The sequence below is a fragment of the Mustelus asterias genome, chromosome 8 (genome assembly GCF_964213995.1).
Source record: "Mustelus asterias chromosome 8, sMusAst1.hap1.1, whole genome shotgun sequence".
NCBI classification, from domain to species: Eukaryota; Metazoa; Chordata; class Chondrichthyes; order Carcharhiniformes; family Triakidae; genus Mustelus; species Mustelus asterias.
In genome coordinates, this window is record NC_135808.1 from 121314353 (window position 1) to 121332544 (window position 18192).

General features: G+C 40.7%; 1 protein-coding gene across 16 annotated transcripts in view; it reads left to right on the forward strand.

Annotated features, from left to right (window-relative positions):
- LOC144497506 (ecotropic viral integration site 5 protein homolog) overlaps positions 1 to 18192 on the forward strand; it is a 220782-nt gene that overhangs the window by 94090 nt on the left and 108500 nt on the right. For all 16 annotated transcript variants that reach the window (XM_078218878.1, XM_078218887.1, XM_078218882.1 and 13 more), the window contains 2 exons: positions 5218 to 5352; positions 6583 to 6723. In XM_078218878.1, coding sequence (XP_078075004.1) covers positions 5218 to 5352; positions 6583 to 6723 — 276 coding nt within the window. The remainder of the gene's footprint in view (positions 1 to 5217; positions 5353 to 6582; positions 6724 to 18192) is intronic.

Sequence of the window (18192 nt, forward strand, 5' to 3'; positions counted from 1 at the left end):
AGTTTGCAGATTACATGAAAATTGGTGGTGTTTTTGATTGTGGGGAGGATAGTCTTAGGCTACAGACTGATCTTGATCAGCTGGTAAATTGGGCAGAGCAATGGCAGATGAAATTTAATCCTGATAATATGAGTTGATGTATTTTGGGGGGGGATTAGTTAAGGGTAGGATATCCATGAATGGTCCCTATGGAGTATTGAGGAACCAAGGGACCTTGGTGTACAAGTCCATAGATCACTGAACTTGGCAGCACAACAGTGGTGAAGAAGGTATACAGAATACTTGTCTTCGTTAGCTGGGGCATAAAATATAGGAATAGGAAGGTCATGGTACAACCTTATAAAACATTAGTTAGATGGAATGTTGTGTGCAGTTCTGTTTGCCACACTATCTGAAGGACGTGATTGCACTGGAGACTGCAGAGGAGATTCACCAGGATGTTGCCCCAGGATGGAAAGTTTCAGCTTTAAGGAGAGACCGGATAGGCTGTGCTTGTTTTCTCTGGAGCAGAGGAGGCTGAGGGAAGATCTGATAGAGGTTAACAAAATTGTGAGGCATAGATAGGATAGATCGTAAGAATCTATTCCCCATGGCAAAGGTGTCTAAGACCAGGGGGCATAGGTTTAAGGTGAGGAGTAAATGGTTTAGAGGGGATCTGAGGAAAACTTATTTCACCCAGAGGGTGGTGGAAATGTGGGACATGTTGGCTGAGAAGGGTGGTGGATGGAGGTACTCTCAACATTTAAGAAGCATCTGCACAAGCACTTAAATCGCTAAGGCATAGTAGGCGAAGTTCAAGTGGTGATAAATGTGATTAGTATAGATTGGCATTTGATGGTCGGCATAGGCATGATGGGCTGAAAGGCCTGTTTCTGTGCTGTTTGACTCTATTATACTTTGAGTGTTATTTAATGACCTGTTTTCCGTGTTCTAACGTTTATGTATTTCTAAATATTGTTGCATTGTTCATATTTGATTGGAACTAAATATGTAAGTAGTCGATATTGGATAAAAGTTTGTGATTTAATCTCTGGGTTCAGAGACATCCATGAGCTAGTTGACTTTGTTCTCTGTGGTTTCACTGCTGTTAAACGTGTTGATTGAATAATAGTCCATATTTCCAGATGTGTATTATATGTATTTGAAAGATTGTATGTCTTACAATGTGACACAGAATCCTGCAGCGATTAATTGTTAAACTTGTATTTGGAGAATATCTGAATTATGTTTCAAAAGCGATGGGCTAAAAAGCAGCTTTGTTTGACAGTACATTTGAAAAGCTACGTACTTTTGTACTTTGCTGTGTTCAGCTTGTGTAATTAAAACATGGAAAAATCACTATCAAAGCATAAAACACAAAAGGATATTTACTATCTTAAGAAAAACATATATATTGATGCCCAAAGCTGACCTCTCAAACAAGTTATTCACATTAAATCCTCGAATGCAAATTTATCCACTAATGCAAACTTTTATTTTGGGAAGAAAACATGTCTTTGTATAACTAATTTTATGCAACGCATTAACTGATTAGCTAAATTGGAGATTATTTGAATGCAATCCTCATGTGAACATAAGAATAGGAGCCGGTGTGGAACATATGATCCTTGTTCCATTATACAGTACAATCAAGACTGATCTGCCTCAACTGTGTTTTCCTGCCCTCTCCCCATAATCCCTGGATTCCCTGAGAGATCAAAAATCTATCTGTCTGAACCCTGAATATACTCAACGATGGAGCATATATCAGGGTATATTCACAATCCTTTGAGTGAAAAAATTTCTTCTTATCTCCGTCCTAAATGATTAACCTGAGATTGTGCCCTTGTGTTCTAGATACCCTAGCCAGGGGAAACAACCTTTGACTACTCTGTCAAGCCCCTCCAGAATCTTGCTTGTTTCAATGAGATCACCTTTCATGCTTTTGCATCGAGAGAGAGAATGTACCCCATCTCATTGCAGGAATCAGTCCACTGACCTTTGCTGTACCATCTTCAGGCCCAGTGTAACCTTCCTTAGATATAGAAACCAAAACTGTGCAGAGTACTACACAGGAGTGGTCTCGCCAATTTCCTGTATATTCCTGGCAAGACTAAAATTCATGTATTCCAATCCTATTGCAACTAAGGCAATCATGCTATTTATCTTCCTAATTGTTCACTGTGCCTCCATGCTAATTGTGTGTTTTTTGTATGAGTATAACCAAGTCTCTCAACATTTAAAAGTTTCACAGCTATTAAAAGATATTCTATTTTTCTACTCCTGATACCAAAGTGAAGAAGCTCATACTTCCTCACATTATCTATAGCTATAGCCAAAATAGCACTTCATGTTTAAGGTACGGGAATCAGTATTTTGTAGAATGTTTTATGATAATTAGTAAGTAAATTTGCTGTCGTCTTTGATCAGCAGAACATTTATGCCAGCATGGATTTGTAAAGGGTGGGTCATCCTTGATGAAGCTGGTTGAGCTTTTGAAGAGGTGGCTAAGGTGGTAGACAGGGAAATGTCTGTGAATGGAATCGACCTGGCCTTCCAGAAGGTAGCTGATAAACTAAAGTTCAAACTTGCAGCATTGAAGGGAAATTATTAATGAAGTTAGGAAATTGACCAAGTGCCAAGAGACAGGCAGTAAGGATAATGGTCAGGTACTGTAAATGGCAGGATGTGACTAGTTATGTCTTGCAAGAATCTATTTAGCGTATTTGTTAATGACATAGATGATGGAATATAAAACTGCATATTCAAATTTGCTAATGATGTAAAAATAGGTGATGCAAGCAGCGTAACTGGAAGCATAAATCGGTGTTGGTGTTGGATTAAGTGAATAGCCAGAACGTTGGCAAATGGATTTCAGTACAGACTAATATGGCAGTCATCCACATTGGACTTAAAAAAAGATAGAACGGGCTATTATTTAAATTGTGAAAATCTAGAAGCGGTGGGAGTCCAAAGAGACTTGGGGGTTCAGCTACATAGATCTTTAAAAGCAAACCACTGATGCTGGGAATCTGAAATGAAAACGGAAAATGCAGCAGGTCTGGCAGCATCTGTGGAGAGAGAAACAGAGTTAACGTTTGAGTTCTGAAGTTCTGCTAGAGTCATATTAGACTCGAAATGTTAACTCTGTTTCTCTCTCCATAGATGCTGCCAGACCTGCTGTGATTTTTGCCACATTTTCTGCTTTTAGGTCATTAAAATGTTTTACATCAATACAGGAGATAATCAAAAAGCTAATGGAATGCTGCTTTTTATGTTGGAGGACGAGAATAAAGGAGGCTTTATTCATACAAAGCCCTAGCGAGACCACACCTGGAGTCTGAGATCAGTTCTTATCACACCTCGGAAGAATATTTTGGCCGGAACTCTCTCGCCCGCCACGGAATTGGAGCGGCCGAGGGTCCGACAATGGAAATCTCCGTTGACCTCGGGCGGGAATTTCCGTTCTCTCCCGAGCGAGGCCATAAAATCCCACCCATTGAGTTTCAAGCATGGTGTCGATTGACCAAAATAATACCTGGACTCCCAAGGGTTAAAGTACGAGGAGAGCTTACACAAACGAATGTTGCATTCTTTGGAATTTTTAGAACGTTAAGGGTGATTTAATGGAAATTTTCAGGATAGTAAAGGGAATGGATAGGATAGATGGAGAGAAACTTTCCTCTAGTTGGGGAGTGTAGGACTGGGAGCCGTAGTCTTAAAAATTAGAGCTAGACCCTTCAGGCATTAAATTACAGACACACAGGGTGGGAGAAGTTTAGAACTTTTCAAATGGCAATTGATTCTGATTAATTTATTTTTAAATCTTTGACAGATTTTTCTTATTCAAGGGCATTAAGAGGTACAGTGCAGAGGCAGGTATAGAGAGTTCGGTCACAAATCAGCCATGAACAGCAAAACAGTCCCAAGGAGCTGTAATGTCAGTAATTAGCATTTAGCAAATCAAATGAATTCTTACACATGATAATTGATGTAATAACCTGTTTGAAGGATCTAAACCTTGCAGTAAATAATAGTAATCTGCCTCCTCAGTTGCATTTATGAATTATCTTTTGTCTTTGAGTTAATTATATCTGGCTGCTGAAAGGCCTAAATTTTTTAATTGCTATAGTATATTTTCACACACTTGTTATTGGCTCTTTGATTCAGAGAACCCTATAAAACTCCATATATAACTTGGCCCCAGATTTTCTAATGGTTTAGTGGTAACTGCAGAGAATGGAAAATATCTCGCCCTTGCCTTCCTCTGAAGTACAAAGGGAATAATTAGTGAAATCTTTGGTTTGTTTCCGAGTGGCTGTAGTGAGGGATTGTGCACACAAACCAGTGGATAGGATTGGGTTTGAACATAATATCTCTCTCAAATGGTCTGCCGATACAACTAGGTGCACGCATTTAAAAAATTCAATTTACCAAATCTGATTTGTGTAAAGTTAGGTTCAAGCTTTTTCATGGTCATTCAAAATGTAGTTTGATTATTGTAACAGCTAACTAAAGTTAAGCCAAGCCACTAAAGTTCAGATTTTGGTGTCCTTAGCCATTTTAGTTGGGAGCCATTGATCACTGTCTGAAAAATTGTGTGTTTTAAATGTCCACCCACATATGTGTTCTACTTGTTTTTGTTTGTTGATACCCCAGTTGGATGTACATATGTGGTGCATGCAACTCTGTGTTGTAAACAGTTACACAGCTAAAGCTGTGGTGAGAATGCATGGGTAGTAAACTTTGACTATCACAGACAGTACATTTTTGTATTCATAATCTATGCACACCTAGTGTAATGGATCTACCTACTGCTTTGTGAAAAAAAATCATACCTACAACGTAATGATTCAGATAAACTGCTAAATATTTTAAAAAGGTATTGGGATGCAAAACCTCCACCAGTAAAATATGTATTTTGTGCGATGAGATCTAAATCCTTGATTTAAAAATCCAGCGTAAATAGAGCTGTTTATAACAGTTTTCTTTAGCATGAGTAGTTCATGTTTACTAAATTGTTGTTTTTAATTGTCTATTGATTAACACAATTTAATTATTGCCATTACTGCCACCTAAAACTAGATTTTAAAGCTTTGATCAAAGCTTTCATAGTTATTTAGTCTGCTTAACACTTGTTCCCAAGTATTTTTACAATCTAATGTAAAATGGGGCATTGGGTTATGAATTTCAGATATCACCACTGAAGTATTTTTATATTGCTGTGTTCTTTTATAGCATAAATGCAACCCACGCTACAGTGAGGATTTTGTTCTGCAATTGGAGACTGAGCTAGTACAGGCAAGGTTAAGAGAAGCAGAATCGCAATGTGCCCTTAAAGAGATGCAAGATAAAATTTTGGACATAGAAAAGGTACTTGAATTCCTTTATTTCTCTTTATTTGATTTGTGTAAAATTAGTGGACAAGTGTTGTAGTGTCCCACAAATGCATTGCAAAAACTGACGGTTACTTTTTCATTTGTTCAAATTCTATGGTGTTAAACTGTTAATGCTTTGCAATGAGTTTGGATACTACGTTTTCTACTGAAGTACGTCCACGAATTTTGTAGTAACTAACTTTTCCCAGTCAAATCCCACAAGACAAAACATTTTGTTATGGCACATATTATCCAAAAGAACCTGCAGTTATGAGGAAAGTGGTGAGCCGAACTGATGGTCAAAAACAGAGTTGTGTTTACATAATGCCTTTCATGACCTCAGGAAATCTCAAAACACTTTATAACCAATGAAATACTTTCGAAGTGTCATCGTTGTCTTAGTGGTTCCTTGGGATTGAGGATAATTTGCTTCCGCTCTCACTGCTGTGCAAGTTTGCTTGGGAGAGGACAGTACTGTTGGACCACTAAAAGGCACTCTCACTCATTGCTTTGTCCTCCCACTTGATTTGAAGGATGATGTTCTAAGAACTTGGAATTGTCTATAAGTTGTCCAAGCTTCATTAACGCAGACAAGCATGGAATAACTACTACCAGGTGTACTTTGAGTTTAGTGTAGGGTCTGATATTATTCTCAAATTAAAGCCAAATACTGTTAATGTTGGAAATCTGAAATAAAAATCTAGTGCTGGAAAAACTTGGGTTTGGCAGCATCTTTGGAGAGAGAAACTGTTAACGATTCAAGTCTAATACAAGGGTAAGCTCCAGCCTTTCATGGGCTTTGACGAATTTGTCAATTGCTGTAGTTCTTCATAGTGAGCAGTAACCTGTGCGATGCCAGAATGCTATACTACCGTTAAAGAAGTGGTTGTGCCCTGGTTTTGGCCTTCAGCTGGTAAAGCGGCAGTACGAGAAGTTAATATCACATCTGTGAGGAGTTTGTCAGCAGCAAATGCAGCATTGCTGCAACAAAGATTGTGAATAGTGTTGGCGTAATGACACACTCCTGTTTTAATGCCTGTTTTTGCAGGGAAAGGGTGTGTAGTAGGATTAGTGCATATTGTCACATAGGCAATGGATGATTAATGCACCTCCTAATTAAATATACATCTATCTTAGTGAATTCTGTAGCAGTGAGCTTCTGGCACAGTGCAATTCCAAATTCTGATGTGACACTGAAAATTGTTCAAACCATTTCTAATGACAGAGAAACAATTCCTTGCCTGACGAGAATAATGTGGCCAGGTTGCAAGAGGAGCTGATAGGGGCAAAGTTGAGAGAAGCAGAAGCACTAATGGGTCTGAAAGAACTTCGGCAGCAAGTTAAGGATTTGGACGATCACTGGCAGGTAAGATGGAGCCATGTTGTAACTTTGCAAATGTTCACAAAAGTGTCGATGGTGTTTTCTTGCTGGATAATTCCCAGTATTCTTGGTTCACTCTGTAAAATGGCTATCTGGAGTCTGCCGTAGCATAATATATGATATTGCGCACACTCTCGTTTCCTTCTCTATGAACGATGTGTTTTGTCTGTGTAGCGCGCAAGAAACAATACTTTTCACTGTTAATACATGTGACAATAAATCAAATCAAAATATTTATTTAGATCTGTGGATTATTTTGCATATTATTTTATCTTTCAACAGAATTCAAAATCATATGCTGTAAATTGTGGATTGTAATGTCAGAGATATCTTAACTTTAACATCAAGTTAATTTGCTAACTTGGGAGAGATGAAAGATGATCTTTTTTCAAGACTGTTGCAGCATGCCCTCATTGCACAGTCTTTGTGCCTCTTGCAATATGTTTCAATCACTGTATTTTACCATTACTTGAGGGAAGGCAATTTTTTTTTTGCTCCAGTTACACAGCTTTCAATCAACGGGTACCATCTCTTATAGACTTTGATCCTTCAATTACATGAAGGTCGGAGAAGATCATCCAAAGTTAGTACTCCCAAAATGATTACAGAAACGAGTTTAAAATGAAACAGAAAAACAAAGCTTTTGATGTCAGGTTCATAATTCAGCAGGAAAAAAAAGCTGAAAACAGTACATCGAAGAGCTTCAAAAGGAAATATGATTGTGCATAAGAATAGATTGATAGGTAAAATAAAAAGGGAGCCCAGGACACTTTTTTAAACATATAGATAGGCAGTCAGTCTGATGTTGGTGATAAGGAAACTATTAGAGAAATTAATTAGAACTTGGAAAAATATGGGCAAATTAACAAAAAGCAGCAAGGATTTGCTAAAAAACAAAGATAAAGGCAAAATACTGTGGATGATGGAATCTAAAATTAAAACGGAAGATGCTGGAAAATCTCAGCAGATCTGACAGCATCTGTGGAGAGAGAATAGAGTCAATGTTTCGAGTCTGTCTGAGCTTTGGTGTCCAGTGTGCCAATGACAGAAAGGGGCAGAGTGGAAAAAATGTGTAGCATTAAAATATCAGACGGTTGGAAGTGCAATGACTGGAAATGTATCGCCATCCTCTCTCTGTCGCTGGGTCAAAATGCTGGAACTCCCTCCCTGCAAATATTGTAGGACTGAGTTCAAGAACGGCTCATCACTAGCTTCAAGAGGGCAATCAGGCAATAGAAAATCAATGCTGGTCTTGCCAATGACATCCACATGCCATAAATAAGTAAAAATAAATTGATGCTGCTTTCAAATCAACCACCAGGAGGCGCACAAGCATAATTCAATTGATGCATCTTTCCATATGACCTGGCTTCAGCTTGGCATTTCCCAGGGTAGCATGAATCAAAATTATATGGAGGTCACATTTGTGACTTTATATCCCAACGCCTCATAGTGTACCATTTGTGGGATTCCAACCTGCTTTCTCATTAATGAAAATTTTAATAAAATTATGTGACAATCCTGTGTTTTTCCGCAAAAGCTTCTATAGATCTGTGAAGAGAAAAAGACTGTAGGTCCCTTACTGTTAGAATCAAGCAAATTCACAACGGGCATCCAAGAGATGGCAAACCAGCTGAACAAATACTTCCAATCTGTCTTCACTAATGAGGACATAAATAATCTTCCAGAAATACTAGGAGACAGCGAGTCTAGCATGAAGGAGGAACTGAAGGAAATCCTTATTAGTCATAAAATTGTATTGGGGAAATTACTGGGATTAAAACCTGCTAAGTTACCAGGGCCTGATGCTCTGCATCCCAGAGTACTTCAGGAAGTGGCCCTAGAAATAGTGGATGCATTGGTGATCATTTTCCAACATTCTATAGACTCTCAAAGAATTCCAATGGATTGGAGGATAGCTCATGTAACCCCACTTTTTAAAAAAGGAGGGCGAGAGAAACAGGGAATTATAGACCGGTTAGCCTGACATTGATAGTGGGGAAAATGCTGGAGTCCGTTAATTAAGGATGCAATAACTGAGCATTTGGGAAGCAGTGACAGGATCGGTCCAAGTCAGCATGGATTCACTAAAGGGAAATCATGCTTGACAAATCTTCTGGAATTTTTTGAGGATGTGACCAGTAGAGTGGACAAGCGTGAACCACTTATGTGTCTGAAAGGCTGTTCAAAAGGCTTTTGACACGGTCCCACTCAAGAGATTAGTGAGCAAAATTAAAGCTCACGGTATTTGGGTAATGTATTGACGTGGATAGAGAACTGGTTGGCAGACAGGAAGCAGAGAGTGGGAATAAACGGGTCCTTTTCAGAGTGGCAGGCAGTGATTAGTGGGGTACCGCTGGGTTCATTGCTGGGACCCCAGCTATTCACAATATACGTTAATGATTTGGACGAAGGAATTGAGTGCAATATCTCCAAATTTGCAGACGGTACCAAGCTGGCTGGCAGTGTGTGCTGTGAGGAGGATGCTAAGAGGCTGTAGGGTGACTTGGATAGGTTGGCTCAGTGGGCAAATTCTTGGCAAATACAATATAATGTGGATAAATGGGAGGTTATCCACTTTGGTGGCAAAAACAGGAAGGAAGATTATTATCTAAATGGTGGCAGTTTAGGAAAAGGGGAAGTGCAATGTGACCTGCGTGTTATGGTGGAACAGTCACTGAGAGTTGACATGCAGGTACAGCAGGCGGTGAGGAAAGCTAATGACATACTGGCCTTCATAGCAAGAGGATTTGAAAATAGGAGTAAGAATATCTTGCTGCAGTTATACAGGACCTTGGTGAGGCCACATCTTTAGTACTGTGTGCAGTTTTGGTCTCCTAGTCTGAGGAAGGACATTCTTACTATTGAGGGAGTCCAGTGAAGGTTAACCAGACTGATTCCTGGCATGGCAGGACTGACATATGAAGAGAGACTGGATCAACTGGTCTTGTATTCACTGGAATTTAGAAGAATGAGAGGGGATCTCATAGAAATATATCAAATCCTTATGGTGCTGGACAGGAAGAATGTTCCCGATGTTGGGGAATTCTAGAACTAGGGGTCACAGTCGAAGATAAGGGGTAAGCCATTCAGGATTGAGGTGAGGAAGAACTTCATTCAGAGGTGTGAACATGTGGAATTCTCTCTCTCAGAAAGCTGTTGGGGCCAGTTTGTTAGATATGTTCAGGAGGGAGCTGGTTAAAGGGATCATGGAGTATAGAGAGAAAGCAGGAGTGGGATACTGAAAGTGCATGATCATATTTAATAGTGGTGCAGGCTCTTATGGACTAAATGGTCTACTTCTGTACCTATTTTCTGTTTCTATCTGGTGTCTTTTCCTTAAGAAGCAATCATATACTCATATGTGGAGCACACCTTATTCCTACAGTTAGCATAATTCTAAATATGGCAACTAAGATCTTGGCACATTCGTAAACCAGTGGTATTAGGTATATAATTTTCTAAAGCTCTGAAACCACAAAATTCATATAAGCCAAATCAGCATGTGCTCCAGTTTCCTCCTACAGTCCAAAAGACGTTAGGTGCATTGGCCGTGCTAAATTCTCCCTCTGTGTACCCGAACAGGTGCCGGAGTGTGGCGACTAGGGGATTTTCACAGTAATTTAATTGCAGTGTTAACGTAAGCCTACTTGTGACATTAATAAGTAAACTAAACTAAGAAATGTACAATTAAATGGAACTGAACAATTTATACAATTTGCCATGTTCCCTGATCAAGAGTGCCAGAGCTCATGTGCCACATATATTGTGTACACTGTAATTTGGAAATCATTGTAAATGGTATACTGAGGAAAAACATTAAAGTCAGGATTCTTTTAAATAGTCCCAATGTTATCCAGTGATTTTAATTAGAGAAACCTTTCTCTGTCTGATGCCTTATTATTTGAGGTGTATTCTCTTTCACTGTACAGCACTCATGAAACATAGTGTATCCTCAAAACATCAGAGTCACAAAGTGTTTTTAACTTAGTTTGCATTATTGTTAATTTAAAATTTTTCATTTTTTTATTACATTGTAGAGAACTTTATACGTCAGATGGTTTTTTTTTTTGCTGAATGATAAAGTTTAGAAGATTAAAGCAAGTTATTCTAGATGTTTGGTAATCATGGATAATGACTTCACAGAGGTCTTCAAAATGAACATTGGACATCCATTTTTGACAAAATTTTGTCAAAGTAATCATGTACTGTTGCAATAAAAGAATTGGTCACAGCTTAACAAGCAGCATGTGCCCATGGATTTATTTTAAATCCCCAGTTGAAGTCGTCCAGTAGTTACCCAATGCATGCTGTCTCTACTGAGCTGAAAATAACTGCACCCTCTTGTGGAATTATGCTAAATGTCACACAATTTTACTGCTTGTGTCACTGCACCATTTAAAAAAAAAACTGTATTCCCCATGTCTAAGTTGCATTGAAGAAACAGGACACTGAGTGCAGCGCAGTTATACATTTAAAATTAGAGCATTTTAAATTTATCACAGTTTTTAGACATGAAATAAATTGCACATTCAAAAAGAGACTTGTGAATTTGATGTGAAGTACACCTCATTGATAGAACGACTGCAGAATTTAATTTGCAGCCAGTACTAAGTTTGAACATTGAGAATAAATTTTATGTGCTGGATCTGTCAACTGTGTGATGATTTTAGATTTTATGGTGTTTCCTTACATGGACAAAGTTTGCTAGATTCAGAGAATAGAATTTGTAACAGGAGCTCAGTCAGATGTTTTCACAGTATTAGGACAGACCAAAAGCACTGAAGGAAACAAGTACCATTTTGTTTGAAGACCAATTCTGAAAGCTGCCTGGCCCTCTGACTGAAATATTCCCAGGGTGAGTCATCGGTTCTCTGCAGCTTGTTGGATGGGGTACAAATGGAAGTGAAGTGTTCCGTTCCAAGTGTAAGAATAAACTACTATTGTGTGACTAGCACTGTCGACTAACCAAAGCATTCTAGCCCCCTAACTGAACACAACTGTGTGATGCTGAATGTTGCTGCCGGGAGCAAGCATTGGGAAATTAATAACATGAAACAGGAATCAATTTACATTGGTATTGTATCTTTCACGTCATCCCAAAAGAGCTTTACAGCATTTTAAATGTCACTTGTGTGATTTAGGCAAAAAGATGATTAGGATGAAGAGAATTAGTGAGTTGGTTGATGTATGCAGGGCAAATTTTACTTCTGTCCCACTGTACCGGTTTGGGTGCATCATTAATAAACGTTAAAATTACTGTCAAACTTCAAACTGTTGATCCTAAGCTGACGAGCAAAAATAATATTAATGTTGGGAGTCTTTCATCTAAAAAAAACTGCTTAATATTTTCAGTAGTGAATCTTAACCAGAACGAGGGTTCAGAAAATATCCTCAATGTGACCAACTGGCAAAAAAAGGCACATGTAAGATTCAATGTAAAGTCAGAACTGTTTTGCAACAGAAATCTGGGTTTTTGCACAATCATAGTTGCTGTCCAGATTTCAGTGCCACAGGAGCAGTTAATACTCGTGTTAAGACATTGGAGAGCTGTATGTGACTGGACACATTTACAAAGCATACTTTGGTGAAAGGCAGATTCATCTTAAACTTGTGCCCTTGAGGCCGATGATTGGATTTAACCAATTACAATATGGACAGAAACAAAGAACAGTTGGAATGTTTGTTTTGAGCTTTTTATTATTAAATACCTTTAATCAAGATGACGAATCAAAAATAAATAGTTTTAGAAACCACTCCCAGCAATTTGAAGGATGAAGGAACAAAGAACAAAGAACAATACAGCACAGGAACAGGCCCTTCGGCCCTCCAAGCCCGTGCCGCTCCCTGGTCCAAGCTAGACCATTCTTTTGTATCCCTCCATTCCCACTCCGTTCATATGGCTGTCTAGATAAGTCTTAAACGTTCCCAGTGTGTCCGCCTCCACCACCTTGCTTGGCAGCGCATTCCAGGCCCCCACCACCCTCTGTGTAAAATATGTCCTTCTGATATCTGTGTTTAAACCTCCCCCCCTTCACCTTGAACCTATGACCCCTCGTGAACGTCACCACCGACCTGGGGAAAAGCTTCCCACCGTTCACCCTATCTATGCCTTTCATAATTTTATACACCTCTATTAAGTCTCCCCTCATCCTCCGTCTTTCCAGGGAGAACAACCCCAGTTTACCCAATCTCTCCTCATAACTAAGCCCCTCCATACCAGGCAACATCCTGGTAAACCTCCTCTGTACTCTCTCCAAAGCCTCCACGTCCTTCTGGTAGTGTGGCGACCAGAACTGGACGCAGTATTCCAAATGCGGCCGAACCAACGTTCTATACATCTGCAACATCAGACCCCAACTTTTATACTCTATGCCCCATCCTATAAAGGCAAGCATGCCATATGCCTTCTTCACCACCTTCTCCACCTGTGACGCCACCTTCAAAGATCTGTGGACTTGCACACCCAGGTCCCTCTGCGTATCTACACCCTTTATGGTTCTGCCATTTATCGTATAGCTCCTCCCTACATTATTTCTACCAAAATGCATCACTTCGCATTTATCTGGATTGAACTCCATCTGCCATTTCTTTGCCCAAATTTCCAGCCTATCTATATCCTTCTGTAGCTTCTGACAATGCTCCTCACTATCTGCAAGTCCTGCCAATTTTGTGTCGTCCGCAAACTTACTGATCACCCCAGTTACACCTTCTTCCAAATCGTTTATATAAATCACAAACAGCAGAGGTCCCAATACAGAGCCCTGCGGAACACCACTAGTCACCGGCCTCCAGCCGGAAAAAGACCCTTCCACTACCACCCTCTGTCTTCTGTGACCAAGCCAGTTCTCCAACCATCTAGCCACCTCCCCCTTTATCCCATGAGATCCAACTTTTTTCACCAGCCTACCATGAGGGACTTTGTCAAACGCTTTACTAAAGTCCATATAGACGACATCCACGGCCCTTCCCTCGTCAACCATTCTGGTCACTTCTTCAAAAAACTCCACCAGGTTAGTGAGGCATGACCTCCCTCACAAAACCATGCTGACTATCGTTAATGAGTTTATTCCTTTCTAAATGTGCATACATCCTATCTCTAAGAATCTTCTCCAACAACTTCCCCACCACGGACGTCAAGCTCACCGGCCTATAATTTCCCGGGTTATCCTTCCTACCCTTCTTAAATAATGGGACCACATTAGCTATCCTCCAATCCTCTGGGACCTCACCTGCGTCCAGTGACGAGACAAAGATTTGCGTCAGAGGCCCAGCGATTTCATCTCTCGTCTCCCTGAGCAGCCTTGGATAGATTCCATCAGGCCCTGGGGATTTGTCAGTCTTTATATTCTCTAACAAACCTAACACTTCCTCCCTTGTAATGGAGATTTTCTCCAACGGTTCAACACTCCCCTCCGAGACACTCCCAGTCAACACATCCCTCTCCTTTGTGAATACCGACGCAAAGTATTCATTTAGGATCTCCCCTACCTTTTTGGGCTCCAAGCATAATTCCCCACTTTTGTCCCTGAGAGGTCTGATTTTTTTCCCTGACAACCCTTTTGTTCCTAATGTATGAATAAAATGCCTTGGGATTCTCCTTAATCCTGTCTGCCAAGGACATTTCGTGACCCCTTTTTGCCCTTCTAATTCCCCGTTTGAGTTCTTTCCTACTTTCTTTGTACTCCTCCAGAGCTCCCTCCGTTTTTAGCTGCCTGGACCTAACATACCGCCTGCTTTAAGGCATACAGGCCAAATAGTTTTGGATTGAATTCCCTCTTTCTCTCTCCCCATTAGCTGATTTCATCTGGAGTAGCTGGTAAAGGGACAAAGTTGCTCAAGTTTTCATTCCTGATCACTATATTGTAAACCTTGCTGGAAAGTGTGATTATGTAAGAGTCAGGTGAAGATGAGTTTAAGCTAATGAAAAATGTCTTCCCTGAATGTACAGCCCACCAAGTCTTGCTGAGCAGACATCCTATTGTTTTGTTCATAGAGTCTGCACAAGCTAAAGTCTGCACCATCACCATCCTTTTGAGTTTTCAAAATCAACCTTGCAAGCAATCTGTTTAGATGGAGTATCTGTTTTTCTCTTATGGAATAAATGCACTTACTTTGTAAAATAAACCATGTTGATCATAGAATCATACTGCGCAGAAGAGGCCCTTTGGCCCATCGAGTCTGCACCGACACATCAGAAACACCTGAACTCCCACCTAATCCCATCTGCCAGCACTTGGCCCGTAGCCCTGAATGTGATGATGTGCTAGATGCTCATCCAGATACCTTTTAAAGAATGTGAGGCAACGCGCTTCTACCACCCTCCCAAGTAGCGCATTCCAGACCATCACCATCCTCTGGGTAAAAAAAGTTAATGTCCAAGAAGCTTAAGTGCAGGTTGACAGTAAAGGCTGGGGTTTCTTAAGTGTGCACAGGTGTGTTACCAGAGCATACCCCACTGAATGACAATGTTGTTGGAGTTGGGAAGCTTCATGAGTTGCTTGCTGCTTCTGAACCGAACAGAGCCCTGTAGCACTCAACATTTATTTTTGGCCTGAAGGCACAGCTAAGGCCGTTGGTTCGTCAAGAAAGACTAACAAAAAAGGGAGGGTTTTATCAAAGAACCAGGGGACACAGGGGATAATGATGCAGCTATATAAGACCCTCGTCAGACCCCATTTGGAGTACTGTGCTCAGTTCTGGTCGCCTCACTATAGGAAGGATGTGGAAAAGATTGAAAGGGTGCAGAGGAGATTTACAAGGATGTTGCCTGGATTGAGTGGCATGCCTTATGAGGATAGGCTGAGGGAGCTCGGTCTTTTCTCCTTGGAGAGACGTAGGATGAGAGGGGACCTAATAGGGGTATATAGGATGTTGAGAGGCATAGATCGGGTGGACTCTCGGAGGCTTTTTCCCAGGGTGGAAATGTCTGCTATGAGAGGACACAGGTTTAGGGTGCTGGGGGGTAGGTACAGGGGAGATGTTAGGGGTAAGTTTTTCACACAGAGGGTGGTGGGCGAGTGGAATTGGCTGCCGTCAGTGGTGGTGGAGGCGAACTCAATGGGGTCTTTTAAGAGACTCCTGGATGAGTACATGGAGCGTAATAGGATGGAGGGTTATAGGTAGGTCTAGAAGGTAGGGATGTGTTCGGCACAGCTTGTGGGCCGAAGGGCCTGTTTGTGCTGTAGTTTTTCTATGTTTCTATGTTAACAATACAGCACAGGAACAGGCCCTTCGGCCCTCCAAGCCTGCGCTGCTCCCTGGTTCAAACTAGACCATTCTTTTGTATCCCTCCATTCCCACTCCATTCTTGTGGTTATCTAGATAAGTCTTAAACGTTCCCAGTGTGCCCGTCTCCTCCACCTTGCCTGGCATCAAATCAAAGGATTGATTTTAAAAAAAAATTCAACGGGTCATTTTGGAGCTAGGTTGGTTACGGTGCTAAACTTGCAACAGAAATCACAAGTTAAACCCCACCACAACATTTTGAAACAAATATCCAACAAATCTATCGGCTATCACCAGAAAGGTTGACCATGACTGCAGCCTTTTTGTCATCATTGACGATGGTAGTGATGTCTTCCCCTCGATTCAAAGATGATGTCTGCGCAGGGTCACAAGAGTCAGCCATGGGTGTTCATGTGATTGAACAGGCCAATTCTTGACCTGCATATCTTTGAATGCCTGGGACCGGCCATCCACCGAGTGCAGGATTGGCTTCCCCCCACCCCTTCTCTGCCGCTACTCTGCCTCCTCATTAAGATGTTGTGACACAGTGTGATGCAATTTGATGGACATGTTACCATTCCGAATGATTGTGATTGGCAGCAAGCTTCTCCCAGTCATTCATGTCTTTGCCGCTACTCTTCAAGCAGAGAGTGTGAGTAACTGAAGAATATTCTTCAACCTCCTCTGGAGCGTTGGCCATTTGATAGTTCAGAAAGCAGGACCTGGCAGTATTTTGGCCTTCTAGGCAGTGTCCAGTCCATCAAAGTTTATTTTGTAGGTGTTTTGCCTGAGTGCTTGTGGAACTCACTTCAAGAAGGACACAAGTGGTTGTTCGATGGTCCGCCCATTGAATCCAGTTGATTACTGATGGTATTTCTCTGCGCAGATCTCACTGGAGTACAGGAGTGTAGTGATGAAAGCTGCTCTGTACACTAGGACTTCTGTTGCCTTGTGGAAATCTTTTGCCAAACGCCTGCTGCTGTAGTTTGTAAAAATGTTTGGGTTGATGTGAGATTTGTTTTGGCAATTTTTGAGGATGGACTGAGTTTCTTGTTTGTAAAATTGAAGAGATCGAGAGTGGCTTGCAAATCTGGTGCAGCTTGGGTAACAACACTCGGTCGTCCCACAGACTACAGGTTGTGTATGTTTATGGTAGTCAGTTTAGTTTTGGCATTGAGATTAAAAGGTTTTCTACCTGGGCTATTTAATACTGCCACCAGAAGGAACTTGATCTTTGAGGTGAACAGTCACTCTGTAGGTTGTAAAGAGAAAAGCAGCTATCGCACAGCTTTATTTGACCCTGGCCAAGATTTAGAAGATTTAGTCTCCCACTCAGGACAGTTGCAGTCATGTCATCATGAAGCCATTGCAGGATTGTGATGAAGTTTCTTGGACATCAAATCTTGTGAATACAATTCACAGAGCCTCAATTTACTGAGGTCAGACGTTCAGGTCAGTGAATGCGTTATAGAGTCCCTGTCGTCAGAGATAATTTCTGAGATGCCTCTGGAAGATCTAAGACCAGAGTCTGGGAGGATTTCCTCAACCAGTCAACTGGTTCACTAAAGCCCTTCCAGGAAAAGGATCTGCTATCCCTACTGATCTGAAATGCACGCAACTCTAGTCACACGCAACATAATGGTTTTTAATACTCAGTGGGAAAGTAGTGATAGGCACCACCTTGCCAGTATTGCCCACGTCTTCAGAACAAATATAATAAGAGAGTGGAATGACTGACAATGTGCGTGTTGCTTTGCTTTTAAGAAATGAGCTCATTTTCTGATGCTCCATTTAGATGTGAACTTGAGACTTCTGAAGTCCCCAACAGCAGTAATATGGGACTTTATCTAGGTCTGTGGTGGTTATAGTTTCGGTCAGCTACTTTATGTTTAAGAATGAAAGTTGAAGAGTTCATCGATTCTCACGCTTTTACTGATGTTGCATTCTTAGTTCAGTAGATGGCAGGGAGGAGAACACTGTTTGGTTAACTGAGGATTTAATATGGCGAAACATTGTAGTAAATGTGAACTGATTATCATGTAGACCAAGTTGAAAATCAAATTAATTTTTGTGCGCTTCATAAAATTTGGCCCCTGAGCCTTAGTGAAAGTAAAAGAAAAAATGGTGTTTGGTGTGAGAGGGGTAACAGACCAAACTGATGAATTATTTATTTATAGTAAACCATCATGCTACTTAGCTGATACCACAAATGATGTGATTGTGTAC